At 54.7% G+C, this 26,969-nt stretch overlaps 1 protein-coding gene across 5 annotated transcripts in view; it reads right to left on the reverse strand.

Annotated features, from left to right (window-relative positions):
- The window catches only part of RFX2 (regulatory factor X2), a 57,056-nt gene that overhangs the window by 27,603 nt on the left and 2,484 nt on the right, over positions 1-26,969 (reverse strand). For 4 of the 5 annotated variants that reach the window (XM_064175130.1, XM_064175127.1, XM_064175132.1 and 1 more), the window contains exons 2-4: positions 4,652-4,764; positions 3,169-3,258; positions 565-644 (exon numbers count right to left, since the gene is read on the reverse strand). In XM_064175130.1, the coding sequence (XP_064031200.1) occupies positions 565-644; positions 3,169-3,258; positions 4,652-4,756 (275 nt within the window). In that variant the 5' untranslated portion in view covers positions 4,757-4,764. The remainder of the gene's footprint in view (positions 1-564; positions 645-3,168; positions 3,259-4,651; positions 4,765-26,969) is intronic. The other variant, XM_064175129.1, reaches the window with a different exon arrangement.

Below are 26,969 nucleotides of genomic sequence, written 5' to 3' on the forward strand. Positions count from 1 at the left end.
CAGGCCCTTCTGCACAGCCCCTCCTCAGCCTGCCTGTAGGTCTCCTTCAGCTCTGTCTGCATGGTTGGAAGCTGAGCTTGGTGCTTAGGACTGCTGGGAGGAGGTGCTTAGGTGCCTGACAGGAAGAGTTTGGTTCCTCTGCCTGCTGCTGCCTGCTGATGGTGGTGCCTTGAAGTGAGCTGTGATGTCTGTCAGGAGGTGGAGAGTCCAGCAGAGGCTGCAGAGCTGCTGAGAGATCTCTGTCCACAGCTTCTGCACAGCCTCCCTGCCCTGCTCCACTTCCAAACCATTGCCCTTGCCCTATCCTCACAGACCCTCCTGCACAGTTCCTCCCCAGCCTGCACTGCAGGTCCCCTCCAGATGCTGAAATGCAGCTCTGAGGTCTCCCTGGAGTGGAGTGTGGCTGAACCTCCCCCCACGCACACAACCCAGCCCAAGCAAAGGTTCTTCCTCCTCTTCCTCCTGCCAAAGTGGGGCAGTGCCAGCTGCTGGGCCAGGATGGGAGGCCCAAAAGGTGTGGGGGATGGGGACAGGGCCCTGCTCCAGCCAACAGGAGCCTCTTACATGGTTCCATTGGTATAAACAGCTTCTCCTCCTTCCACATACTGGACCTGGGCCGGGTAAACGTGCTGCACCGACTGCACCTGCAACGAGCACCACACACTGCAGTTACTGCCCCAGGCAATCACAGGATGGCACTGAAAGTCACAACAGGCATGCAGGGAAGAGTGGATTTGGACTTGCTTGGCTCACTCTGCATCAGCTTCACCCACCACACTCCAGGCTGCGTTTGCTGCACTGAAGGAGACCTCCTGAAATAGTCTCCCTTGCACTCAGCAGTTTTAGCTTTGGCTTTGTTTGACATCTTGCCCTCAGCAGGGCTTGGATCAGGAGTGTTTCATTCACAGAATGGGTTGGGTTAGAAGGGACCCTTCAAGATCATCCAGTGCCAACCTCCTGCCATGCCCAGGGACACCTCCCACCAGCCCAGGTGGCTCAAGGTCTCATCCAGCCTGGCCTTGAATGCCTCCAGGGAGGGGACAGCCACAACCTCACTGGGCAGCCTCTGTCACCCTCCCTGTCCTGAATTTCTTCCTTCTCTCCAGTCCAAAATCATCCAGAGCCATCCAGTGCCATCTGCAGTGCCAAAATCATCCAGTGCCAACCCCCTGCCATGCCCAGGGACACCTCCCACCAGCCCAGGTGGCTCAGGGTCTCATCCAGCCTGGCCTTGAACACCTCCAGGGAGGGGACAGCCACAACCTCCCTGGGCAGCCTCTGCCACCCTCCCTGTCTTGAATTTCTTCCTCCTCTCCAGTCCAAAATCATCCAGTGCCAACCCCCTGCCATGCCCAGGGACACCTCCCACCAGCCCAGGTTGCTCAAGGCATCATCCAACCTGACTTTGAACACCTTCAGGGAGCAAACATCCACAACCTCCCTGGGGAACCTGTGCCAGTGTCTGAATTTGCTTATTACATCCTTCAATGACTTCCAACCTTCCCTTGCCAGTCAGGTTTTGGTTTAGAAGGAAAAAGAAAGCAAGAACCCAAAGAAGAACCCCCCCAGGTGCTAAAGAAGCCCTGAGAACATCTTTATTTGCAAAGGTCACATTAAAATAACTACACTCAGCAGCTGCTCCATGAGCAGAGCCAACAGTGGAGCTGAGCTTCCTCTACACAACACCTCAGGGCTGGTTCTTTGCTCACTAATGAAGGTGAGGCCATGCTGCAGCTTCTCCCTTCAGTCAAGAGGTTGGCAGTAGCCACCTGCACCTCTGCTCCCTCTTGCATCACTCTGGCATGGATGGAATTGCTCTGGCAAGGATTGGTTTGTTCAGGGGAGTTGCTTTTTGGTTTCCTTTCAACTGTTCAACCAAATTAAATATTGTTAAGGGGGGGAAAAAACAAACCAAGAGGATCAGACTCTGTCCACACTGAATGGCACCACCTGGGCCTGGTTTCATGGAATTACAGAATCAGGCAGGGTGGAAAAGAGCTCCAAGATCCTCCAAGCCCAACCTAGCACCCAGCCCTGCCCAGGCACCAGACCATGGCACTCAGTGCCCCAGCCAGGCTTGGCTGCAACACCTCCAGCCACAGCCACTCCACCACCTCCCTGGGCAGCCCATTCCAGTGCCAATCACTCTCTCTGCCAGCAACTTCCTAACAACATCCAGCCTCAACCTGCACTGCCACAGCTTCAGCCTGGGGCCCCTTCTTCTGGCCCTGGCTGCCTGGCAGCAGAGCCCAACCCCACCTGGCTACAGCCTCCCTGCAGGCAGCTGCAGGCAGCAATCAGCTCTGCCCTGAGCCTCCTCTGCTGCAGGCTGCACCCCCCCAGCTCCCTCAGCCTCTCCTCACAGGGCTGTGCTCCAGGCCCCTCCCCAGCCTTGCTGCCCTTCTCCAAACACCTTCCAGCACCTCAACAGCTCTCTGCAATTCAGGAGCCCAGAGCTGGACACAGCACTGCAGGGGTGTCCTGAGCAGTGCTGAGTACAGGGGCACAAGAACCTCCCTTGTCCTGCTGCCCACACTGCTCCTGAGCCAGCCCAGGATGCCATTGGCTCTGCTGCCCACCTGGGCACTGCTGCCTCCTCTGCAGCTCCTCTCTCCCAGCACCCCCAGCTCCCTCTCTGCCTGGCTGCTCTCAGCCACTCTGGCCCCAGCCTGCAGTGCTGCTTGGGGTTGTTGTGGCCAAAGTGCAGAACCTGCCCTTGGCCTTGTTCAGTCTCATCCCCTTGGCCTCTGCCCACCCATCCAGCCTGGCCAGGTCCCTCTGCAGGGCTTTGCTACCCTCCAACAGCTCCACAGCTGCTCCTAGCTTGGTGCCATCTACAACCTTACTGCTGCTGGACTCAATCCCCTGCTCCAGATCATCAGTGAAGATACTGAACAAGTCTCATGAAATCTCCTTCAGAGAAGGAGGAAAGCCACAAAAGGTTTTTTCCCTCTTGAGAGGCTCATTTGCCATCAGGCTAAGAAAGGGAGAATGAGCTGAAGGAAGCTGCTTGCAGCCATCTCCACTTCTCTAACTGCACAGAAGCCTTCAAAGGCCTCAGCTTCCCTAAGCAGCTCTCTCTGGCCCAGTGTCAAAAGCCATGTGGGCTCTGGGGTCGTGTAGACAGGGTGGGAGTCTCCATGTGGTGTCTCACCCTGGAGATATTACCTGTTGTGGAACCTGATGAACTCTGGGGACAGAGATCTGCTGCATCTGAGCTCCTTTGGGAGCAGAGCCTGCTGCTTGGACCAGAACCCTCTGAAAGAAGAAGAGACAGTGACACACACTCACTTCCAGGCTCCAGCACAGCACAGGAGGGTTTCTCTCTCAAACACTCCCATGGGAATTTGCCTCCTCCTCCTCCAGCAGCAGCTGCACCCCTGAGCCATCCTGCAGTCTCCATCCTTCCAATAGGATCTGCACAGGACAGCAGCCTGAGCTCAGCACCCTCTGCTCTTGGTGCAGCACTCAGCAATCTCAGTCTGAGGTTGGACACACAACTTGTAGAGTAAGCACATTGGCTCTCTTGGCCACCTGGGCACACTGCTGGCTCATCTGCAGCTACTATCTATCAGTACCCCCAGGTCCCTTTCCTCCCCACCCATCCCTCCAACTTCCTGCAACAGAAACTTCTTCTGCTGGTTCCTCAAAAGGGATAAAAAGGAACCAGCTGGACTTAACCCTTCCTGGTTTGCACCAGGCAGTTTCCATTCATCAGCTGAAGTTATCACTCCTCTCCTATCAGAAGAGCTCCCAAGTGCTTCATGTTGATGGGTAGGAATTGTGAATCCTCCTCCTCGATTGCAAATGTCAGGAGCCACCTACCAAAGGAAGAGACCAGCACATGGCTCCTCCACCTTCTCTCTGCTTCAGTTCTCCCTCCACCTCTTCCCTCTGCAGCTCAGCACCTGATTTGCAGAGGACTCTTTCCTTGTCTCCTGTTTTTTTTACTGGCACATCAAAGAATGACAGCAAGAGTCACCAAAGTGACAGGAAGGCACTTCCATGGGTCACTCAGTCATGTGTCTTCAGGCTTAACCCTTGGCCTTCAGCAACACAAAGTCACAGCTTCACAGATTGCAGCAGGTTGGGAAGGACCCTCCAAGGGCAGCTTGTTCAATCCCCCTGCACTCAGCAGGGACATCTCCAGGACCCAGGGCCACAGCAAGGCTGATCCTGAGTGCCTCCAGGGATGGGGTCTCAACCACCTCCCTGGGCAGCCTGTGCCAGTCTCCTCCTCCTTGTTGTGCAGAACCTCCTCCTGAAGTCCAACCCAACCCTGCCCTGCTCCAGTCTCAAACCATTGCTCCTCATCCTAGCCCCACAGGCCTTTCTGCAGGTCCCTTCAGATACTGAAATGCAACTCTAAGGTCCCCCTGGAGCCTTTTCTTCTCCAGCCTGAACTCTCTCAGCCTGTCCCCATAGCAGAGGTTCTCCAGCCCTCTGCTCATCTCTATGGATTCCCCCCTCCAGCAGGTCAATATCCCTCCTGCATTGAGGATCCCACAGCTGGACAAAGGTTCCCCTCACTACCTCAACAAGCTCATCAACAATCCTTTTCCTCACATCAAGCCCCTGGATGAAAATCCCTCTGGCAGGAAAACAGATCCCTTCTCCATGGAAACAGCATCCCCAGCTGCTGGTACCTTACCTGCTGCGAGGCTGGCACCGGCTGCACCACCGGGGCTTGGACTGCTGCTGAAGTGTGAAGTGCCACAGAAGCTGCTGATTCTGATCCTCCCTCTGAACTCTGCATGCTCACTGCTGGAAGGGAGAGAGCAGAGGGGAGAGAGAGAGGGAGATCAGCAGGGAAAGCAGAGCCACACACCCCAGAGGACGCCCCAGGAAGCGGAGTTTGACGGGAACAGAATCCCAGTGGAAGGTGCAAGGGGAGGAAGGAAGGTAGCTGCCTTCCTGCACCCAGGGCTCCTTTTAGGCTCAGAGCTAATTTTAAGACAAGGATTATATTAATAAAAAAAGAAAGTTGCACAATTGTTCCACAGAAAGGAGAGGGAAGGAACAGAAAATGCACTTCTAAATATAACCAAAAAGTAGAGCTGGAAAACGATGGTGGCAGAGGGAGGACAACTCCGGAGCTTGGGAGGGTAAGAGCAGGGTTTAGATGGCATTTTTTCACCCCCCCTTTGCCTTATCATAGCACCATGGAAGGGCTCAGGTTGGAAGAAACCTCAGAGATGATCTACTCCAACCTCCCCACCGTGGGCAAGGACACCTCTCAACCAGCCCAGCCCTTGAACACCTCCAGGGAGGAGGCATCCAGAGCCTCCCTGGGCAACCTGGTCCCTGGTGAGAAGGACTCTGCTCCAGCAGCTAATGTTTGAGACAGAGACAAGTTCCAGAGCCTCTGCTTGCACAAGGTGCTGAGTGATGTCCCATGGAGCTGATGTTTGAGACAGAGACAAGTTTCAGAGCCTCTGCTTGCACAAGGTGCTGAGTGATGTCCCATGGAGCTGATGTTTGAGACAGAGACAAGTTTCAGAGCCTCTGCTTGCACAAGGTGCTGAGTGATGTCCCATGGAAAAAAGCCTGGATGAGGCACTTGGTGCCATGGTCTGGCTGACTGGATAGGGCTGGGTGCTAGGTTAGACTGGATGAGCTTGGAGCTCTCTTCCAACCTGGTTGATTCTATGATTCTCCCAAGTACAGCAAATGACTCATAGAAAGGAGGATGAGAAATCACAGCAGATGAAGCATTTTACTCAAGGTTCCTATCAGAAACCAAGTTGGACAAGAACTCCTTGCTGTGGGAGGAAGGAGCAGAGCTCCACACTGCCATGCTGCATGCTCTCTTCTCTCAGGTGGCCAGCACCAGAACAAGAGGACACAGCCTCAGGCTGTGCCAGGGGAAATTTAGGCTGGAGGTGAGGAGAAAGTTCTTCCCTGAGAGAGTCATTGGACACTGGAATGGGCTGCCCGGGGAGGTGGTGGAGTCGCCGTCCCTGGAGCTGTTCAAGGCAGGACTGGACGTGGCACTTGGTGCCATGGTCTGGCCTTGAGCTCTGTGCTAAAGGGTTGGACTTGATGAGCTCTGAGGTCTCTTCCAACCTTGGTGACACTGTGATACTGTGATACTGTGATGGAGCTGATGTTTGAGACAGAGACAAGTTTCAGAGCCTCTGCTTGCACAAGGTGCTGAGTGATGTCCCATGGAGCTGATGTTTGAGACAGAGACAAGTTTCAGAGCCTCTGCTTGCACAAGGTGCTGAGTGATGTCCCATGGAGCTGATGTTTGAGACAGAGACAAGTTTCAGAGCCTCTGCTTGCACAAGGTGCTGAGTGATGTCACATGGAGCATCGCCTCCCTGCCAGGCACGGCAGGGATCTGGCTTGCAGCTTTTGCATCAGCAAGTGAATGAACCAGGCAGATAAAGGAGGCTGCTGCCTCTGGAAACCTTCTGTTTACACACAGCTCTCTCGGTATCCAAGCAAACAGTGGTGCCAGGAAAGGAAATAGGGAAAATAAAACCCAAACCTTAATAACTTCTGGAGGTTATTTCTGCTCCTGCCACCAGCTTGCTCCGTGACCTTGACCAGGATGCTTCCCTTTCCCCCTCCTCAAAACAAGCCACAATTGTCCCTTAGGTAAAGAACTTTCTGCCTGATCTCAGAGGGCTGTCAAAGTCTGAATGCATCTGAGAAAGAGCAGAGGTAATCTTACAAGCCTGCAGGGCTGATAAAAACTCCACTTGTCACCCTTCCATTCAGCAGCCACCTTGCCTACCATGTCAATAGCCTGGGCTTTGTTCATCTCTCCTGCTCAAACCAGCTCCAAAATGCTGGGGAAAGAGAGATAAGAGAGGGTTTGAAAACATCCTCCGGATTCAGGTTTGCAGGGAGAGAGAGAGGGAGGGGGGAGAAAAGGAGGAGGGCAGCATGAGAACACCGCACAGAGACTTTGTCAGTCAGCAGCATCCTCTGCAAGCGGTCCCTGAGCTGCCAGAAAGAGCAGGAGGGATGCAAGAGAGCCCCTGGCAGTCAGAGGGGTGCCCCCAGGTGCTGTGCCCACGGAGCTCTGCCACGCAGAGCAGAAGGAGCTGCAAGGATTTATCCCACAGAGTGTTTCAGTGGAAACTTTCTCAGCTCCTGAGCACTCAATGCAAACGTTTGGGAGCTAAACACTCAGCCCTCCAACGGCTGCTAAGTGCAGCTGATCCCAGCCACAGCAAGGATCCTGCTGGATTTACCCTGGGTTCTTCCCAGAGCTTCTCCTGCCTCTCCATCCTGCCCTGGTGAGGCCACACCTGCAACAGCGTGGAGAAGACTCCTGCCACACCATGGAGAAGGCTCTGAGGTGACCTTATTGTGGCCTTGCAGTACCTTAAGGGGGCTACAAGAAAGCTGGGGAGGGACTTTTGAGGCTGTGAGGGAGTGGCAGGAGTGGGGGGAATGGAGCAAAGCTGGAGGTGGGGAGAGTGAGGCTGGAGGGGAGGAGGAAGTTGTTGAGCAGGAGAGTGGTGAGAGCCTGGCAGGGGTTGCCTGGAAGGTGTTGGAAGCCTCATCCCTGGAGGTGTTTGAGGCCAGGCTGGCTGAGGCTGTGGGCAGCCTGATCCAGTGGGCGGTGTCCCTGCCCATGGCAGGGGGGTTGGCATCGATCATCAGTAAGTTTGCAGATGGCACCAAGCTAGGAGCAGCTGTGGAGCTGTTGGAGGGGAGCAGAGCCCTGCAGAGGGACCTGGCCAGGCTGCATGGGTGGGCAGAGGCCAAGGGGATGAGACTGAACAAGGCCAAGGGCAGGTTCTGCACTTCGGCCACAACAACCCCAAGCAGCACTGCAGGCTGGGGCCAGAGTGGCTGAGAGCAGCCAGGCAGAGAGGGCCCTGGGAGTGCTGGGAGAGAGAAGCTGAAGAGGAGGCAGCAGAAGTTGTTGTCAGAGAGAGTGATTGGCACTGGAATGGGCTGCCCAGGGAGGTGGTGGAGTGGCTGTCCCTGGAGGTGCTGAAGCCAAGCCTGGATGGGGCACCGAGTGCCATGGTCTGGTGCTTGGCCAGGGCTGGGAGCTAGGTTGGGCTGTTTGAGCTTGGAGCTCTCTTCCAGCCTGCTTGGTTGTGTGATTCTGTGATCCTTGTAGTCCCTTCCAGCCCTGACTGATTCTATGCTACTATTCCATGAGTACTGTGTCCAGGTTTGGGCTCCCCAGCTGGAGAGAGACAAGGACCTGCTGGAGAGAAACCAATGGAGGCTATGAGGATGCTGAAGGGACTGGAACATCTCTGCTGTGAAGAGAGACTGAGAGCCCTGGGGCTGGTTAGCCTGGAGGAGAGAAGGCTGAGAGGAGACCTTATCAATGTCTATCAATATCTGAGGGCTGGGTGCCAGGGTGAAGGTGCCAGGGTGAAGGTGCCAGGCTCTTGGTGGTGCTCAGCAACAGGACAAGGAACAAGAGGTACAAGCTGGAAGCCAGAAAGTGTCACCTCAGCATGAGGAGCAACTTGTTTGCTGTGAGGGTGCTGGAGGCCTGGAGCAGGCTGCCCAGAGAGGTTGTGGAGTCTCCATCTCTGAAGGCTTTCAACACCCACCTGGATGTGTTCCTGGGTGACCCTCCCAATGCAAACCATTCCGAGCAGGACTCATTTCCATCTACAGTTTCATGCAACAGCCACAGAAACCTCCTGCCCTCCTGATTATTCCCTGAAATTCAAGGGAAGCTTTGGAGTTGAATTGATAAAATGACTCATTTCTGACCCACAACTTCTCTCTCCAGGCTCAGACTTCAACCCCAAGCTTTGTCTTTCCTGCCTTTGTGTGTTTGCTTGGGTGCATTTCTTGCATGCCTTTAAGAGGAAGGCTTCCATATGAAAACAGTTATTTGGTTCCTGGAACTTTTCTTCAGGTTTAGTTGGCTTGGAGCTTAGATAAATAGCAAAAGCAGAGCAGCAGAAAGTGAATTCAGGAGGAAGGAAAATGCAGTTTCAGCAGCACATTTTCTATGGGCTCTGAGTGCTCTTTGCTGCCCTGACTACAGCAAAAGGAGCTGGAGGGGGTTGGACACTGAATAGATTCACCACTGAGACTCCAACACTCTCAGAAGTGACTGAAAGTCACAACAGGCATGCAGGGAAGAGTGGATTTGGACTTGCTTGGCTCACTCTGCATCAGCTTCACCCACCACACTCCAGGCTGCGTTTGCTGGACTGAAGGAGACCTCCTGAAATAGTCTCTCTTGCACTCAGCAGTTTTAGCTTTGGCTTTGTTTGACATCTTGCCCTCAGCAGGGCTTGGATCAGGAGTGTTTCATTCACAGAATGGGTTGGGATCTTCAAGATCATCCAGTGCCAACCTCCTGCCATGCCCAGGGACACCTCCCACCAGCCCAGGTGGCTCAAGGTCTCATCCAGCCTGGCCTTGAACACCTCCAGGGAGGGGACAGCCACAACCTCCCTGGGCAGCCTCTGCCACCCTCCCTGTCCTGAATTTCTTCCTCATCTCCAGTCTCAGTTTCCCCTCTTTCAGCTCAAAGCCTTTCCCCTTGTCCTGGCACTCCCAGCCCTTGCCAAAAGTTCCTCCCTAGCTCTCCTCTAGCTCCTTGCAGGCAGTGGAAAGCTGCTCTAAAGTGTCCCTGGAGCCCTTTCAATCCATCATTAGCCTTGGATGCTGTCAACCAGAGGGACCTGAGGAGTAAAGCTGAGCAAACACTTCCTTGTGGTGAGAGTGGCAGAGCCCTGGGGCAGGCTGTGGAGTCTCCTTCTCTGGAGGCTTTCAAACCCACCTGGATGTGTGCCTGTCTGAGCTGCCCTGGGTCACCCTGCTCTGGCAGGGAGGAGTTGGACTGAATGGGGTCTCTGGAGGTCCCTTCCAACCTCAGGTGTGGGTTGGACTGGATTATCTTTGGAGGTCCCTTCCAACCTCAGGTGTGGGTTGGACTGGATGATCTCTGGAGGTCCCTTTCCAACTTAGGGGATAGGCTTGGACTGGATCATCTCTGGAGGTCCCTTCCAACATAGGGGATAGGATTGGACTGGATCATCTCTGGAGGTCCCTTCCAACCTAGGGGATAGGATTGGACTGGATCATCTCTGGAGGTCCCTTCCAACCTAGGGGATAGGATTGGACTGGATCATCTCTGGAGGTCCCTTCCAACCTAGGGGATAGGATTGGACTGGATCATCTCTGGAGGTCCCTTCCAACATAGGGGATAGGCTTGGACTGGATCATCTCTGGAGGTCCCTTTCCAACCTCTACCCTCTGTGATTTCAAAGGCAGAGAAGGCACCAGAGCCTCCCACTGATTAGGCTGAATTAATTGGAAGCAGGAGCCTGCCTGAGTGCTCCAGTTACCTGGAAACACAGATAAACCCCAAACACACATTTCAAGGGCAGCAGCAGAGCTGGAGGGGGGGGGGGGGAATGAAGTTGGTTGGATGCTGATTTATTTATTTAACTTGTTTATTTCCCCCCCCCCTTTCCCTTCCACCCCCCCCCAAAGAAACCTGTTCCTCATGGAAAAATACCAATTTGGAAGTGGCTTTTATTAGCAAGTTAATAATACACCAAAATACAAATACACAGCCCAGCCTTGGGTTAGATTTCATGGAATCAAGTCCAGTTATATATAGAGGGAGACAAGGAATTGTTGGGTAACAGCAGCTCACTGCTGGGTCTTGAGTGGTAACTTTGAGACAGGCAGGAGAGAGCAAGGAATGTTCCCTGTGCTGGCTGGATAGTTTGGAGGCTCCTTAAGAGCCAGTTGAGAATCACAGAATCATAGAATCAAGCAGGTTGGAAGAGAGCTCCAAGCTCAAACAGCCCAACCTAGCACCCAGCCCTGTCCAGTCAACCAGAGCATGGCACTCAGTGCCCCAGCCAGGCTTGGCTGCAACACCTCCAGCCACAGCCACTTCACCACCTCCCTGGGCAGCCCATTCCAGTGCCAATCACTCTCTCTGACAACAACTTCCTAACAACATCCAGCCTCAACCTGCCCTGCCACAGCTTCAGCCTGGGGCCCCTTCTTCTGGCCCTGGCTGCCTGGCAGCAGAGCCCAACCCCACCTGGCTACAGCCTCCCTGCAGGCAGCTGCAGGCAGCAATCAGCTCTGCCCTGAGCCTCCTCTGCTGCAGGCTGCACCCCCCCAGCTCCCTCAGCCTCTCCTCACAGGGCTCTGCTCCAGGCCCCTCCCCAGCCTTGCTGCCCTTCTCCAAACACCTTCCAGCACCTCAGCATCTCTCTGCAATGGAGGAGCCCAGAACTGGACACAGCACTGCAGGGGTGTCCTGAGCAGTGCTGAGCACAGGGGCACAAGAACCTCCCTTGTCCTGCTGCCCACACTGCTCCTGAGCCAGACCAGGATGCCATTGGCTCTGCTGCCCACCTGGGCACTGCTGCCTTATCTTCAGCTACTATCTATCAGTACCCCCAGGGCCCTTTCCTCCTGCCTGCTCTCTAGAGGTCATTCAGGGGTCTCTGGAGATCACTTAGGGACCTCTGGAGATCATCCAGGAATCTCTGGAATCATTCAGAGACCTCTGGAGATCACTCAGGAACCTTTAGAGATCATCCAGTGACCTCTGGAAACAATCAGGGACCTCTGGAGATCATCCAGGGATCTCTGGAGATCATCCAGGGACCTCTAGAGATCATTCATGGACCTCTAGAGACCACCCAGGGACCTCTGGAAATCATCCAGGAACCTCTGGAATCATTCAGAGACCTCTGGAGATCACTCAGGGACCTCTAGAGATCATCCAGGGACCTCTGAAAACAATCAGGGACCTCTGGAGATGATCCAGGGACCTCTAGGGATCATTCAAAGACCTCTGGAGATCACTCAGGGGTCTCTGGAGCTCACTTAGGGACCTATGCAGATCATCCAGGAATCTGTAGAGATCATTTAGGGACCTCTGGAATCATTCCAGGACCTCTAGAGATCACTTAGGGACCTCTGCAGATCATCCAGGAATCTCTAGAGATCATCCAGAGACCTCTAGAGATCATCCAGAGACCTCTAGAGATCACTCAGGAGTCTCTGGAGATCACTTGGGGACCTCTGCAGATCATCCAGGAATCTCTAGAGATCATTTAGGGACCTCTGGAATCATTCCAGGACCTCTAGAGATCACTTAGGGACCTCTGGAATCATTCGAGGACCTCTAGAGATCATTTAGGGACCTCTGGAATCATTTGACCTCCAGAGATCATTTAGGGACCTCTGGAATCATTCCAGGACCTCTAGAGATCACTTAGGGACCTCTGGAATCATTTGAGGACCTCTAGAGATCATTTAGGGACCTCTGGAATCATTTGACCTCCAGAGATCATTTAGGGACCTCTGGAATCATTCGAGGACCTCTAGAGATCACTTAGGGACCTCTGGAATCATTCCAGGACCTCTAGAGATCATTTAGGGACCTCTGGAATCATTCCAGGACCTCTAGAGATCACTTAGGGACCTCTGGAATCATTTGAGGACCTCCAGAGATCATTTAGGGACCTCTGGAATCATTCCAGGACCTCTAGAGATCACTTAGGGACCTCTGGAATCATTCGAGGACCCCTGACGATCATTCCAAGACCCCTGGCGATCATTCCAGGACCCCTGGCGATCATTCCAGGCCCACTAGAGCTCACCCAGGGACCTCTGGAGCTCACCCACTCCATCCCCCCCCAGCTCCAGCAGGGCACCCGCAGCAGCTCGCCCGGGAGCAGCAGGGGCGGAGGGGGCCGGGAGCTGGCAGCAGAAGCTCTCCAACCCTCCCAACACCTTCGCAGCCTTCCTCTTTCTCTCTCCCCAAGAGCCCAGCGGAGTTTGGCCGCTGCCAGGGCAGGGTTGGGCCCTGGGGGGGGGGCTGCGCGGGCAGGCTGCGGCGCTTCGCCGGGCGCTGTTTGGGGAGCCGCAGCCGTTGCCGCGGCGACGCCGTTCGGTCCCCTCCCGGCTCCCGGAGCGTTGCCGGGCGACGAGGGAAGAGCTTCCCAAACCAAACAGCTCCATCCCAGCCGCCAGCCAGCACTAAATATGTCAGCGGGTATTTTCAGAAGCCCAGGAGGACCGACAAATAATTGCTTTGCTATAGTAACCGCGGGGGGAGGGAGGGAGCAGAGGGAGCGGAGGGAGGATGCGCGGCGCGGAGGGAGGAGGATGCGCGGCGAGGAGGGAGGGAGGCTTTGGGGCTTTTGTTTTGCTTTCGGAGTTGATTTGGTTCGTTTGTTATTGCAGAATAAAGGGGTTGCCTTCAAAGCAGATGCCCGGGAAAGAAGCCCTCCTGTTGTTGTGTGGTGGTGCTGGAGGTTGGGGGTTAAAATGGATCTTTCTCTGTATATAATGAAGGAGTTCATCTCTTTTGGGAGATGCCAGGAACTGGTTGTGAGGTGAAGCTCTCTGGTCCCTGCTTTTCCCAGTTTGAAACGCCACAAGGCCAGAGGTAGCCACAAAGCAGGTTTGGCTTGGAAGATCATTTGAGAGCAGCAGCCAGGCTGGAGGGCAGGATCCAGCCAGAGGGAGCTGGGCAGGCTGCAGAGGTGGGCACAAGCCAAGCTCAGGAGGTTCAAAGAGATCAAGGGCAAGGTCCTGCAGCTGGGGTGAGGCAATGCCAAGCACCAATCCAGGCTGGGCAGTGCCAGGCTGGAGAGCAGCCCTGAGCAGAGGCACTTGGGGGTGCTGCTGGAGGAGAAGCTCAGCAGGAGCCAGCAGTGAGCACTTGCAGCCCAGAGAGCCAAGCAGAGCCTGGGCTGCAGCAGCAGCAGTGTGGCCAGCAGGGCCAGGGAGGGGATTCTGCCCCTCTGCTCTGCTCTGCTCAGACCCCACCTGGAGTCCTGCATCCAGCTCTGGAGCCCCTGGGCCAAGAGGGCTGTGGAGATGCTGGAGAGTGTCCAGAGCAGGGCCAGGAGGATGCTGAGAGGCTGCAGCAGCTCTGCTGTGAGCACAGCCTGAAAGAGTTGGGGCTGTGCAGGCTGGAGCAGAGGAGGCTCCCAGGTGACCTTCTTGTGGCCTGCCAGCATCTGAAGGGGGCTACAGAAAAGCTGGGGAGGGACTTTGGAGGCTGTGAGGGAGTGGCAGGAGTGGGGGGAATGGAGCAGAGCTGGAGGTGGGGAGAGTGAGGCTGGAGGTGAGGAGGAAGTTGCTGAGCAGGAGAGTGGTGAGAGCCTGGCAGGGGTTGCCCAGGGAGGTGGTTGAGGCCCCATGGCTGGAGGTGTTTGAGGCCAGGCTGGCTGAGGCTGTGTGCAGCCTGCTCTAGGGTAGGATGCCCCTGGGCATGGCAGGGGTTGGCACTGCCTGCTCCTTGTGCTCCCTTCCAACCCTGACTGACTGGAGGATCCTATTCTAAGATCATCCATTTCTAACCCCCTGCCAGGGGCAGGGACACCTCCACTAACCCAGGTTGCTCCAGGCACCATCAAACCCCCAGGCAGGAGGCAGCCACAGCCTCCCTGGGCAGCCTGGGCCAGACTCTCAGCACCCTCACACTGCACAACTCCTTCCTCGGCTCCACTCTCCCTCTGCTCTACCTCAGCTCCAAACCATTCCCCCTTGGCCTGGCTCAGAGCCCCTCAGCAAAAGTCTCTCTGCAGCCTCCCTGCAGGATCCCTTCAGGCACTGGCAGGCAGCTCTGAGGTCTCCCTGGAGTCTTCTCTTCCCCCAAGCTGAACAACCCCAGAGGTGTTGAGCAACCAAGTCTAGCTGAGAGGTGTCCCTGCTCATGCCCCATCCCTGGAGGTCTTCCAAGCCAGGCTGGATGAGGCCTTGAGCAACCTGGGCTGGTAGAGGTGTCCCTGCCTATGGCAGGGAGTTGGAACTGGATGGTCTTGAAGGTCCCTTCCAACTCAACTCATTCCACCAAGAGGAGAAACACAGCAGAAAGATGATTTCTTCTAGTTCCATGAAGAGGGGAAACTGCTCTAAATTCTCTGCTTTGCACTTTTTTCCCCACATTAAAACTGGAAGCAACTGATGAGAAGCAAAGATTGACAAACACCCAGAGGGTTTGAAGGGAAATAAAGACTAAAGAGAGGCTTTTGTTGGGCTGCTGGGAACAGATCATTGTCCTGGCCACAGTGGTGTGATCCAAACCAGAAAGGTTCTGCTGTGCTTGCTAATCACCACTAAGGCCACAGGCTGTTGTCACAGGTCCTCCAATTCAATAGGAACAGAATCTGGGCAGGATTTGTACCTTCTGACATTGAAATCTAAGCTTTGGGGTCCCATCAGTTCCCCTTCACAATGAGTAAGGAGAGAGCTGCTCAGTGAAGCTGCTGGTTTCCAAGTGGGAGATGCTTTTAGTGCTTCCTTTGGGGCTTTTCTGGTGTTCATTTACTAATGGTGCCAAGAATCAGAGAATCAGAGAATCAAGCAGGTTGGAAGAGAGCTCCAAGTTCATCCAGTCCAACCTAGCACCCAGCCCTGCCCAGCCACCAGACCATGGCACTAAGTGCCCCAGCCAGGCTTGGCTGCAACACCTCCAGCCACAGCCACTCCACCACCTCCCTGGGCAGCCCATTCCAGTGCCAATCACTCTCTCTGCCAGCAACTTCCTCCTCACAGCCAGCCTAGACCTACCCCAGCACAACTTGAGGCTGGGTCCCCTTGTTCTGTTGCTGGTTGCCTGGGAGAAGAGCCCAACCCCACCTGGACTCCACCACTGCCAATCCCTGACCACTCTTCCAGCAAAGAAGTTTTTCCTCATCTCCAACCTAACCCTCCCCTGGCACAATTTCAGGCCATTTCATCTCCTTCTATCACCTGATCCTAGGGAGAAGAGACCAACCCTACCTCACTCCAACCTCCTTCCAAGGAGCTGCAGAGAGCAATGAGGTCTCCCCTCAGTCCCCTTTTCTTCAGACTGAGTATCCTCTGATCCTTCAGCTGCTCCTCCCCAGCCCTGTTCTCCAGGCAATCAGAGATGAACAGAACTCAAACTGGAGGTGAGGAGGAAGTTGCTGAGCAGGAGAGTGGTGAGAGGCTGACAGGGGTTGCCCAGGGAGGTGGTTGAGGCCCCATGCCTGGAGGTGTTTGAGGCCAGGCTGGCTGAGGCTGTGTGCAGCCTGCTCTAGGGTAGGGTGTCCCTGGGCATGGCAGGGAGTTTGGAACTGGCTGCTCCTTGTGGTCTTTTCCATCTCTGACTGATCCTATGAGTCTACAACCAACATTTTGCTATCTCTGGTCTCACTCTAGTCCCAGCCAAATTCACTTGTCCAGGCCCTCTCACTCCTTGATCACTCCACCAAATTTCCTGGAGTGTCATCTTTGCTGGCACTGACCCAAGACCTTATCACAACTCACTTCAGGGCTGCCCTGAAAGCTCCACTGTGCTTATTCTTTATTAAGACTGGCAAATTCAATCCAAGATCCTTCTCATTCCATTCCTTCCTGCTAAGTGCCCCCATTCCTGCTTTAATATGCTAAAAAGTTACTGCTGTGATGGAGAGAAGAGATGAAAATTGAGAGCTGACACCTCTCAAGTGGGGATGCAGGGGGAGGGGAAGCTTTAGGGCTTGGGTTGCTGCCTCCTGTGCTGCCACAGAGCTGGCAAAAAAGGCTTTCCAGCTTCCCAGCACCTACTGACAAAGCACTGAAGAGAAGAACCCAATTCCAGAAAGTCTCCAGTTCCACTCAGCTCCCTTATTTTTATCTCCCAGTGGGTTTCCATCCAAGCTAAGGCTTCATATGCAGCCACAGAGCTGCTCAACCTCCTCCTTTCCTTGGCTTGCCTTTTTCTTTATTTCTGCTCATTTCTCTTCTCTTTTTCTTCCTCTCTTCCTCCCTCCTTCTCTTCCTCTCTTCCTTCCTCCCTCCTTTCCTCTCTCCCTCCCTCCCTCTCTCCCTCCCTCCCTCTTTTCCTCTCTTCTTTCCTCCCTCCCTCTTTTCTTTTCCTCCCTCCTCTCTTCCTTCCTCCTTCCCTCCTTCCTTCCTTCTGCCCTTCCTTCCTCCCTCTTCCCCTCTTCTCCCTCCCTCTCTTTCCCTCTCCTCCCTCCCTCTCCTTCCCCTCCCACTCTTCCTCTCTTCCCCCTTCATCCCACTCTTCTTCCTCCCTCTCTTCCCCTCTTCCTCTCTTCCCCCTCCTTTTCTTCCCCCTTAATCCCACTCTTCTCCCTCCCTCTCTTCCCCTCTCCCCCCTCCTTCTCTTCCCCCTTCATCCCACTCTTCTTCCTCCCTCTCTTCCCCTCTTCCTCTCTTCCCCCTCCTTCTCTTCCCCCTTCATCCCACTCTTCTCCCTCCCTCTTCCCCTCTTCCTCTCTTCCCCCTCCCTCTCTTTCTCTCTTCCCCCTTCATCCCACTCTTCTTCCTCCCTCTCTTCCCCCTTCATCCCACTCTTCCCCCTCCCTCTCTTCCCCCTTCATCCCACTCTTCTCCCTCCCTCCTGCTCTTCTCCCTCCCCTTCCTCCCTTTCTTCTCCTTCCTCCTCTTCCTCCCCTTCCTCCCCTTCCTCCCCTCACTTTCCCTTCCCCTGCCCTTCCCCAAGACTCCAAAGCCCATCCACTTCTGGCAGGAGTGAAGTGTGACCAGAGCAGCTCTTTTCCAGAGCAGAGGCCCTGCCATGCTAATGCTCTCCAGGCTGTGACAGATAAACTCCTCAAAGGAAGGAAAAAGTTGCTTGCAGAGACATTTTTTTCCCCCTCCATTCCATCTCCAGGAATCACACAAACACCAAACCCAAAAAACCTTTTAACACCTCCCTTTGGCCACAGCTTTCCAAGTTACACTTGCAAAACAGAATGGGAAAACCAGATGGGGGGTGGGGGGGGGAGAGGATTTGACAGGAGCTAAAATGGCCATGAGTGGGAAATTCCAACATCTTCTCCCTCCTTTCCCACCACCATCCCCACCCCCCCAAAAAAAAAAGGCCTGCACTGGGTCAGATTCCACCAGCAGACCAAGAAACCAGCTCCAGCCACATTCACTCAGCTCTTTTGATTCTCTTGTCTAACTGCTGCTAGGCAACCCAAGGAGCAGCTCTGCTGCTCATATGCATTAAGTATTAACTATTATTTCATTCCTTCCCCCCACCCCACCACCTCCTTTCTCTTCCCCTTCCCCAAAAAGGCAGCAGCCTCAATCCAGAGCAGCCTCTTCTCTTCTCTTCCCTCCAGCCAACGTTGCCTGCACCCAGCTGGAAACGGTGAGAGAGCTGCAAAGGGTTTGAATAGACCCAGCTCAGCTTCAGGATGCTCTTGATGCAGGTGTTATGGGGTGTAGACCTCTCCAGCATTAGCCACCTACCCCAAGTGTCCTCATTAGGGGCTGAAGATCTCCTTTTGGCTGTACCAAGCAGCTGCAGCTGCTCTGAGCCAACCTCTGAGGGTAACTGACTCTGCGCTGCCTGCGCAGGGAGCCTCAAATCCTGACTGAAGTTGAAAGCTCAGAATGAGCAACTGAAACATCAGAACTGCTCCTGCTGTCTCCAGCCCTCCCAGTGCTGAGAGGTGACCCTTCACAGAATCCCAGCATGCTGGGGCTGGAAGGGACCTCTGGAGATCATCCACTCCAACCTCCCTGCTCCAGCAGGGCACCCACAGCAGCTTGCCCAGGAGCACAATGGCCAGGGGGGGTTGGAAGCTCTGCAGAGAAGGAGACTCCACAACCTCTCTGGGCAGCCTGCTGCAGGCCTTCAGCACCCTCACACCAAACAAGCTTCTCCTCCTGTTCAGGTGGAACCTCCTGGCTTCCCTTCTGTGCCCACTGCCTCTTGTCCTGTCCCTGGGCACCACGTAGCAGAGCCTGGCCCCATCCTTTTGCCCTCCACAGCTCCTTTAGCTCTTGCTGAGCATTGCCCAAAGCCTGGCCCCATCCTCTTGCTCTTCAGAGCTCCTTTAGCTCTTGCTGAGCATTGCCAGAGCCTGGCCCCATCCTCTTGCCCTCCACAGCTCCTTTAGCTCTTGCTGAGCATTGCCCAAAGCCTGGCCCCATCCTCTTGCCCACCACAGCTCCTTTAGCTCTTGCTGAGCATTGCCAGAGCCTGGCCCCATCCTCTTGCCCACCACAGCTCCTTTAGCTCTTGCTGAACATTGCCAGAGCCTGGCCCCATCCTCTTGCCCTCCACAGCTCCTTTAGCTCTTGCTGAGCATTGCTCAGATCCCCTCTGGGATTGCTCTTCTCCAGCTTTTTCTCCTCACAGAGCTGCTCCAGGCCCCTCAGCAGCTTTGTAGCCTCCACTAGACTCTCTCCAGCAGTTGCCTGCTTCTCTTGAACTGGACAGCCTGGAACTGGACCCAGCATTGCAGATGTGACCTCATTAGGGCAGAGCAGAGGGGGAGGGAGCTGAAAGCTCTCCTGGGATGGTGATTTTGCCAGGATGAGCCACAAAGCTGTGGAGATGGACAGCAGAGAGGATGCTAAGGGCAAGCTAAGGTAGATTTTGAGAGACTACACAGCGTGCAAGGCTCTCTGCTCCCCTCCCTCCTGTGAACCAGTTCTGCCAGGAGCATCCCCATCACTGCCACGGGCAGCCCTTGCAGCAATTCCAGTAGACAATTTTGCCTGAAGAAACAAAAGGGAAATCAAAACAGGGAGAAGACAAAAGCAAGCAGCAGCTGTGGGTGGTGAGAAGTGGCAGGGATGCCATTTAGAAACGGCAACTTCAGCTGGGCACAGAAATTCAGTGACATATTGAGACCCCCCTCGAGAGCCTGCTCCCAAAACCTCGGGGACACTCCCGAACCTAAAGCAGAACAACCCTGGACAAGCAGAGGAGGAAGCTGCTGCTAAGGATGGGGGAAGCTCAGGACAAGAAATGTTTCACCTGCAGGAAGATTCCAAAGGGCAGGAGAAGGCGGCAGGGGCTGCAGGCTGCTGCCCTGGCAGGGAAGGCTGCTGACAGGCAGAGCCCAGCACTCTTCCAGCTCAGTGACATTTCTGAGTCATTACAGAACCTCAAGATCCATTCTGATGTTAATTTGCCGGCGAGTTGTTGTGGAGCTCTGTAATTAGGGGGCTCGGAGCCGCCGTGCAGGCTGGAAGGAATGCTAAGAATGCTCCACTTGTAAACCCGACAGCAGCAGGAAGAGCAGGAGCTGGAGAGGAGAGGAGCATCCACACACCTCTAGAGGCAGAGAAGGAATCAGAGCGTTGGTTGGGATGGAAAAAGCCCCTCCAAGATCATCGAGCCCAACTATCAACCCAGCATCACCGTGGCCACTAAACCATGTCCTGAACTGCCATGGCCACAAGCTTCTTGGACACCTCCAGGGATGGGGACTCCACTACCTCCCCGGGCAGCCTGTGCCAGTCCTTGACCATTCCTGCAGCAAAGAAATTCTTCCTCATCTCCAACCTAACCCTCCCCTGGCACAATTACAGGCCATGTGAGGGGAAGATGTCAAAATGTGCTTCCCATTCATGGAATAGCAGCTGGGAGAGGGGAGATTGAGACTGGAGAGGAGGAAGAAATTGTGGACAGTGAGGGTGGGGAGACCCTGGCACAGGGAGGTTGTGGATGGCCCTTCCCTGCAGCTGTTCAAGGCCAGGTGGGATGAGGCCTTGAGCAACCTGGGCTGACAGGAGGTGTCCCTGCCCATGGCACATGGGTTGCCACTGGATGATCTTGAAGGTCTCTTCCAACTCAAACCCTTCTGTGATACTCTTTGAAACTCAGTTGAAATCAGTTTGTGTCTGTGGGAGCTAAAAGCAGCTTCCTATGGGAGCCTGAAAACAAAATCTCAAGCAGCCTTGGCTGGTAAATGAGGGCTGGAGAGGCTCTTAAATTGGTTGGCATCTTCAGAAGCATCAGTCAAGGGGAACCACTGAATGGTAGAGCTTGGAAGGGACCTCCAGAGGTCATCCAGTCCAACCCCTCTGCTAAAGCAGGACCATGCCTGGGCTGGTGAAGGTGTCCCTGTCCGTGGCAGGGGAGTTGGAACTGGATGATCTTGAACCATAGAATCAAGCAGGTTGGAAGAGAGCTCCAAGCTCAAACAGCCCAACTCAGCCCCCAGCCCTGCCCAAGCACCAGACCATGGCACTCAGTGCCCAGCCAGGCTTGGCTGCAACACCTCCAGCCACAGCCACTCCACCACCTCCCTGGGCAGCCCATTCCAATGCCAATCACTCTCTCTGCCAGCAACTTCCTAACAACATCCAGCCTCAACCTGCCCTGCCACAGCTTCAGCCTGGGTCCCCTTCTTCTGGCCCTGGCTGCCTGGCAGCAGAGCCCAACCCCACCTGGCTACAGCCTCCCTGCAGGCAGCTGCAGGCAGCAATCAGCTCTGCCCTGAGCCTCCTCACATGCAGGCTGCACCCCCCCAGCTCCCTCAGCCTCTCCTCACAGGGCTCTGCTCCAGGCCCCTCCCCAGCTTCATCAAAGGTCCCTTCCAACCCATTCCATGCACCTATGAATCTCAGCTCCCCCAGAGATCCTGCTGGAAGGCACAGGAGCTCTTCCCTAGTAACACACAGCTGTGGAGACAGCTTCCCAACAGCCTGGGATGACGCAGCACCAGCTGATGAGGCACCACACTGGAATGCCTTGGATGGGGACTGCAGAGGAGGTTTCTGTGATGATACAAAACGTTGCCAGCACAAAAAAAATTAACCTTGGTCTCTGTCATGAGACAGCCTCTGCTCTGCCTCTCCCATGAAGTGATTGTCCCTCTGTACTCAGCTGTGGTGAGGCCACAGTAGAATCCTGGCTTCAGTTTTGGAATCCTCACTCCAAGGACCTTGAGGGGTTGGAGTGGGTGCAGAGAAGGGCAACAAAACTGGGGGGGGTTAGTTGGTTTTTACTGACTCTACCATCCGAGGCAGCTCAGGAGAGAAGAGTGCTGTGTCCTGTGCTGGGCTCCTGAATTGCAGAGAGCTGTTGAGGTGCTGGAAGGTGTTTGGAGAAGGGCAGCAAGGCTGGGGAGGGGCCTGGAGCACAGCCCTGTGAGGAGAGGCTGAGGGAGCTGGGGGGGTGCAGCCTGCATGTGAGGAGGCTCAGGGCAGAGCTGATTGCTGCCTGCAGCTGCCTGCAGGGAGGCTGTAGCCAGGTGGGGTTGGGCTCTGCTGCCAGGCAGCCAGGGCCAGAAGAAGGGGACCCAGGCTGAAGCTGTGGCAGGGCAGGTTGAGGCTGGATGTTGTTAGGAAGTTGCTGTCAGAGAGAGTGATTGGCACTGGAATGGGCTGCCCAGGGAGGTGCTGGAGTGGCTGTCCAAGCAAAGCCTGGCTGGGGCACTTAATGATGAAGAGACCTCAGAGCTGCATTTCAGTATCTGAAGGAGACCTACAGGAGAGCTGGGGAGGGACTGGTTAGAAGGCCCTGTGGTGATAGCAGAAGAGGCAATGGTTTGCAACTGGGGGAGGGTAAGTTTTGGCTGGACATTAGGAGTAAGTTCTGCACAGTGAGGGTGGGGAGACACTGGAACAGGCTGCCCAGGGAGGAGGTTGAGGCTCTGTCTCTAGAGATAGTCACAATCAGCCTTGGGCAGCCTGCTCTAGCTGGAAGTGTCCCTGCTGCCTGCAGGAGTGTTGGACAAGATGCCCTTTGAGGTCATCTCATTTGAGGAACCTTCACTTCTCCAGGCTGAACAGTCCCCAACTGTCCCAGCCTGTCCCAGAGCAGAGGTGTTCCAGCTTCTCATCATCTCGGTGGCCTCCTCTGGATCCTCTCCAGCAGGTCCATGTCCTTCTTGTGCTAGGGGCCCCATAGCTGGACACAGTACTCGAGGTGAGGTCTCAGCAGAGCAGAGAGGGGCAAAATTCCCTCTCTCCACCTGCTGCCCACACTGCTTGGGTCTCAGCCCAGGCTGTGTTTTGCCCCCTGCCTGGCACAGTGCCCTCAATCCCCTCTCTGCTTTCTGTGCCAAGAGGAGATAGGTAAAGCCCCATAGGGAAGGATTCCTCTTTCTTCAGTGTATCAAGCTCAAGCTGAAGAAATGTTTGGTCATCTGTTTATGTAGCTCTGACATCATTCATATGCTCCTTGTCATCCACTTATGCATTTATGGCTTAGCTCATGTGCTACTTAGGCAGGACCAGCCCAGTGCCAGCACATTCTTAGGCAAACAGGTCTGCAGCTGCCTGCAGGGAGGCTGTAGCCAGGTGGGGTTGGGCTCTGCTGCCAGGCAGCCAGCGACAGAAGAAGGGGACCCAGGCTGAAGCTGTGGCAGGGCAGGGTCTGGCTGGATGTTGTTAGGAAGTTGCTGGCAGAGAGAGTGATTGGCACTGGAATGGGCTGCCCAGGGAGGTGGTGGAGTGGCTGTGGCTGGAGGTGTTGAAGCCAATCCTGGCTGGGGCACTGAGTGCCATGGTCTGGTTGGTTGGCCAGGGCTAGGGGACAGGTTGGGCTATTTGAGCTTGGAGCTCTCTTCCAACCTGTCTGATTCCATAAAATACAAAATCACAGCCTGGTTTGGCTTGGAAGGGACCTTAAAAACCACTTAGCTCCAACCCTTGATATGGGCATGGACACCTTCAACTAGATCAGGTTGCTCCAAACCCTATTCAACCTGGTTTTAACACTTCCATGTTTGGAGCCTCCCCAATAAGTTGAATCTTCTCCCAAGTAAACCAGGGATAGGATAAGAGGAAAGGAGCTTAAGTTATGCCAGGGGAGGTGTAGATTGGAGATGAGGAAAAGTTTCATTGCTGCAAGAGTGGTCAGGGATTGGGACAGGCCACCCAGGGAGGTGGTGGAGTTCCCATCCCTGGAAGTGTTCAAGTTGTTGAGCAGGAGAGTGGTGAGAGCCTGGCAGGGGTTGCTCAGGGAGGTGGTTGAGGTCCCATGGTTGGAGGTGTTTGAGGCCAGGCTGGCTGAGGCTGTGGGCAGCCTGCTCTAGGGTAGGGTGTCCCTGGGCATGGCAGGGGGGTTGGAACTGCCTGCTCCTTGTGGTCCATTCCAACTCTGCCTGATTCTATGATGCTGTGAAGCTGCAGATGTGGTGGTTCAGGATGCAGCCCAATGGTCACAGGAGTTGAGCTATAGTTGGACTCAATGATCTTAAAGCTCTTTTCCAAGCATGATTCCATGAGCAGTGCCTGTTTGAAGACAGGACTCAAGACCTGCCAGCCCAAATAAACCACAGCAGAGCACCAGCAGAGCACCAGATTACAGAATGAAACCTTGCATGTGTTTCAAATAGCAGAAACCTAATCCAGGATCACCCAGCCCTGTGTGCTGACCAAGCTGGAGAGCCAGGGCAGAGAGGGAGGCTTTGAGAGGTTCCAGCAGCACCCACAGCAAGCCCTGGCACGCTGGGCTGGGCACAGCTTCTCTCCAGCTGGCTGCCAGCCAGCCAGTTAACTGCGCTGGCATTTGTTTAGAGGGAGGGAAAGAAGGGGAAGAAGAAGATGAAGCAAAAAAAAAAAATACAGACCTTGGGTTTAAATAGAACTCAGCTGCCTGCAGCAGAAACTTTGGCTGAGCGAGGAGAAGCTGCGAGTTGAATCGGCAGCAGCAGCAGCAGCAGCAGTGCCCTGCCCGCGCCTCGACTCCTCACCACCGTGGGATGCTTTTAGCTTTGGAGTACTAAAAACTGTGGAGGGGAGGAGGGGAAAAAAAAAACTACCACCACCAAAAATAACGAAAGAAAACAACCTGCTGCAGTCCCTGAAACAAAGCTATGTTTTTAGCCAAAAAAAAAAGCCAGCAAGGAAACCTCCTCAGGTTGTGATGGAACCTAGCAGCTGTCAGCGCTTCCGAGGTGCTACAAGCGTCAGACTATTTAAAGACAATGCCTGGCGCCCCTCAATCTCCCTGCCCCCGAGTTGCACAAGCAGCCAGCCAGGCTGGGCCCTGGAGAAGCTGTCACAGAGAGGGGAGTGAGTGTGGAGGTGACTTTTAGTGGCAGTGAAGGCTCCCGGCTGCGGGAGGTTCACCCCAATGGATAGCCCTGACCCACAGCCTTGGCTGCTCATGGCTTTTAGTGTGGCCATAAATTGCCATTTGGGGGTTACCCATGCCAGGATAGACAGAAAGTGCATTTTTAATGGACCTTCACGTAGAGAATGTGATCTAACAGCGACTCGAAGAGCATGTTCAGCCTGGAGAGGGACCAACCCATCCTCCCGTCCCACCCCTGCTGAGGGACATGCAGTGTCAAGTCCCTTGATCAAGATGGGACTTCTGCTCTGCACCAAAGCCCCACACTGCTCTGCACCAAAGCCCCCACACTGCTCTGCACCAAAGCCCCCACACTTCTCTGCATCAAAGCCCCACACTGCTCTGCACCAAAGCCCAACACTGCTCTGCACCAAAGTCCCCACACTTCTCTGCACCAAAGCCCCACACTTCTCTGCACCAAAGCCCCACACTGCTCTGCACCAAAGCCCCCACACTTCTCTGCATCAAAGCCCCCACACTGCTCTGCACCAAAGCCCCACACTGCTCTGCACCAAAGCCCCACACTGCTCTGCACCAAAGCCCCCACACTTCTCTGCACCAAAGCCCCACACTTCTCTGCACCAAAGCCCCCACACTTCTCTGCACCAAAGCCCCCACACTGCTCTGCACCAAAGCCCCACACTGCTCTGCATCAAAGCCCCCACACTGCTCTGCACCAAAGCCCCACACTGCTCTGCACCAAAGTCCCACACTTCTCTGCACCAAAGCCCCCACACTGCTCTGCACCAAAGCCCCACACTTCTCTGCACCAAAGCCCCCACACTTCTCTGCACCAAAGTCCCACACTTCTCTGCACCAAAGCCCCCACACTGCTCTGCACCAAAGCCCCACACTTCTCTGCACCAAAGCCCCCACACTTCTCTGCACCAAAGCCCCCACACTGCTCTGCACCAAAGCCCCCACACTGCTCTGCACCAAAGCCCCCACACTTCTAAGCTCTGCCTGCAAAACGCCCTGTGAGAGGGCAGATCTGATGCTAAGGGACAATTTGCTCCACGGCCCCTGGCCCCTTGCCTGCACCTTACACCCTTTCCAGCTGCTGTAGCCCAGCACTGGGATTTGGCGCTGGCTTGGACCCTGGCACAGCAAACAGAGCTGGCAGGAGGGGCCCCAGGACAGGGACACGGTGCTAGGAGAGGAATTCATGAGATGTAAATGGCACAGCAGGGAAATGCAAAGCAGGGACTGTCTGTGGGAGTCCCCTGTGAAGTCTGAGGGACCTGACTGCTGCATTCCTCTCTGGTGGCTGCTGCTGTTGTCACCATCCACGAAGGCACTGGGGATGGTTCCAGTTTGGCAGGGAGGAAGCAGGGACAAAGAAATTCCACCTGTCAAGCCCTCGTTTGCTTTTGTGTTGGCTTCCACCTTTAAGGCCAAGATCCTGCAGCTACCTGAGAAAACTCAGATTCGGTTTAAAAAGATGAATATTTCCAAAGCTCAGAGGAAGAGCTTTGAGAAGATGAACTCTAAAGGCTGACAAGAGGAAACCAGAGCATGCCCAAGTCTGCACACGCCGAAAGGCAAATGCAAAACACCTTCTCCTAACGCTCCAAAGAGATTTCCCATCCCTTGGGACAGCAAAACCAAGAGGTGAGAAGCAGCTGGATGTGTTGGACTGGTTGAAAGGGGGACCAAGAGTTGCAAAATGAAACAATGAGGTGCTGGAGCCACCACGTCCCTGCTGGTGTCACAGAGCCACACATCTTGGTCCTACACCTGTGGCAGAAGTCAAACTTCGCTCATCCTCGACTCCCTCAACACCAAAGGATCGATTTGGAGGCTCACTGAAGCCAGCCTGAAGTAGCTGAGCACAGAGAAGGGCTTCCAAGACACCTTCCCTTCCATGCCCACCTCCCACTAGATGTGGAGCTGTAAAACCTGAGACAAGTCTGAATGCAAATGAAACTGAAGCAAGCTGACACCAAAAAGTCACCCAGCAGAGGTAAAGAGAGAATCTCAGTCTGGGAGCTTCAGGTTTATGTTTTGAGGCTGATGCTTTTATTTGCCTTAAGCTGAGGCAAAGAGAAAATCTTAGTCTGGGAGTTTCAGGTTTATATCTTGAGACTGATTTTTTGTCCCCTTAAATTGAGGCAAAGAGAAAATCTTAGTCTGGGAGTTTCAGGTTTATATCTTGAGACTGATTTTTTCCTCCCTTAAGTTGAGGCAAAAAGAAAATCTCAGTTTGGGAGCTTCAGGTTTATATCTT

The sequence above is a fragment of the Pogoniulus pusillus genome, chromosome 41 (genome assembly GCF_015220805.1).
Source record: "Pogoniulus pusillus isolate bPogPus1 chromosome 41, bPogPus1.pri, whole genome shotgun sequence".
In the NCBI taxonomy this organism is placed as follows: Eukaryota; Metazoa; Chordata; class Aves; order Piciformes; family Lybiidae; genus Pogoniulus; species Pogoniulus pusillus.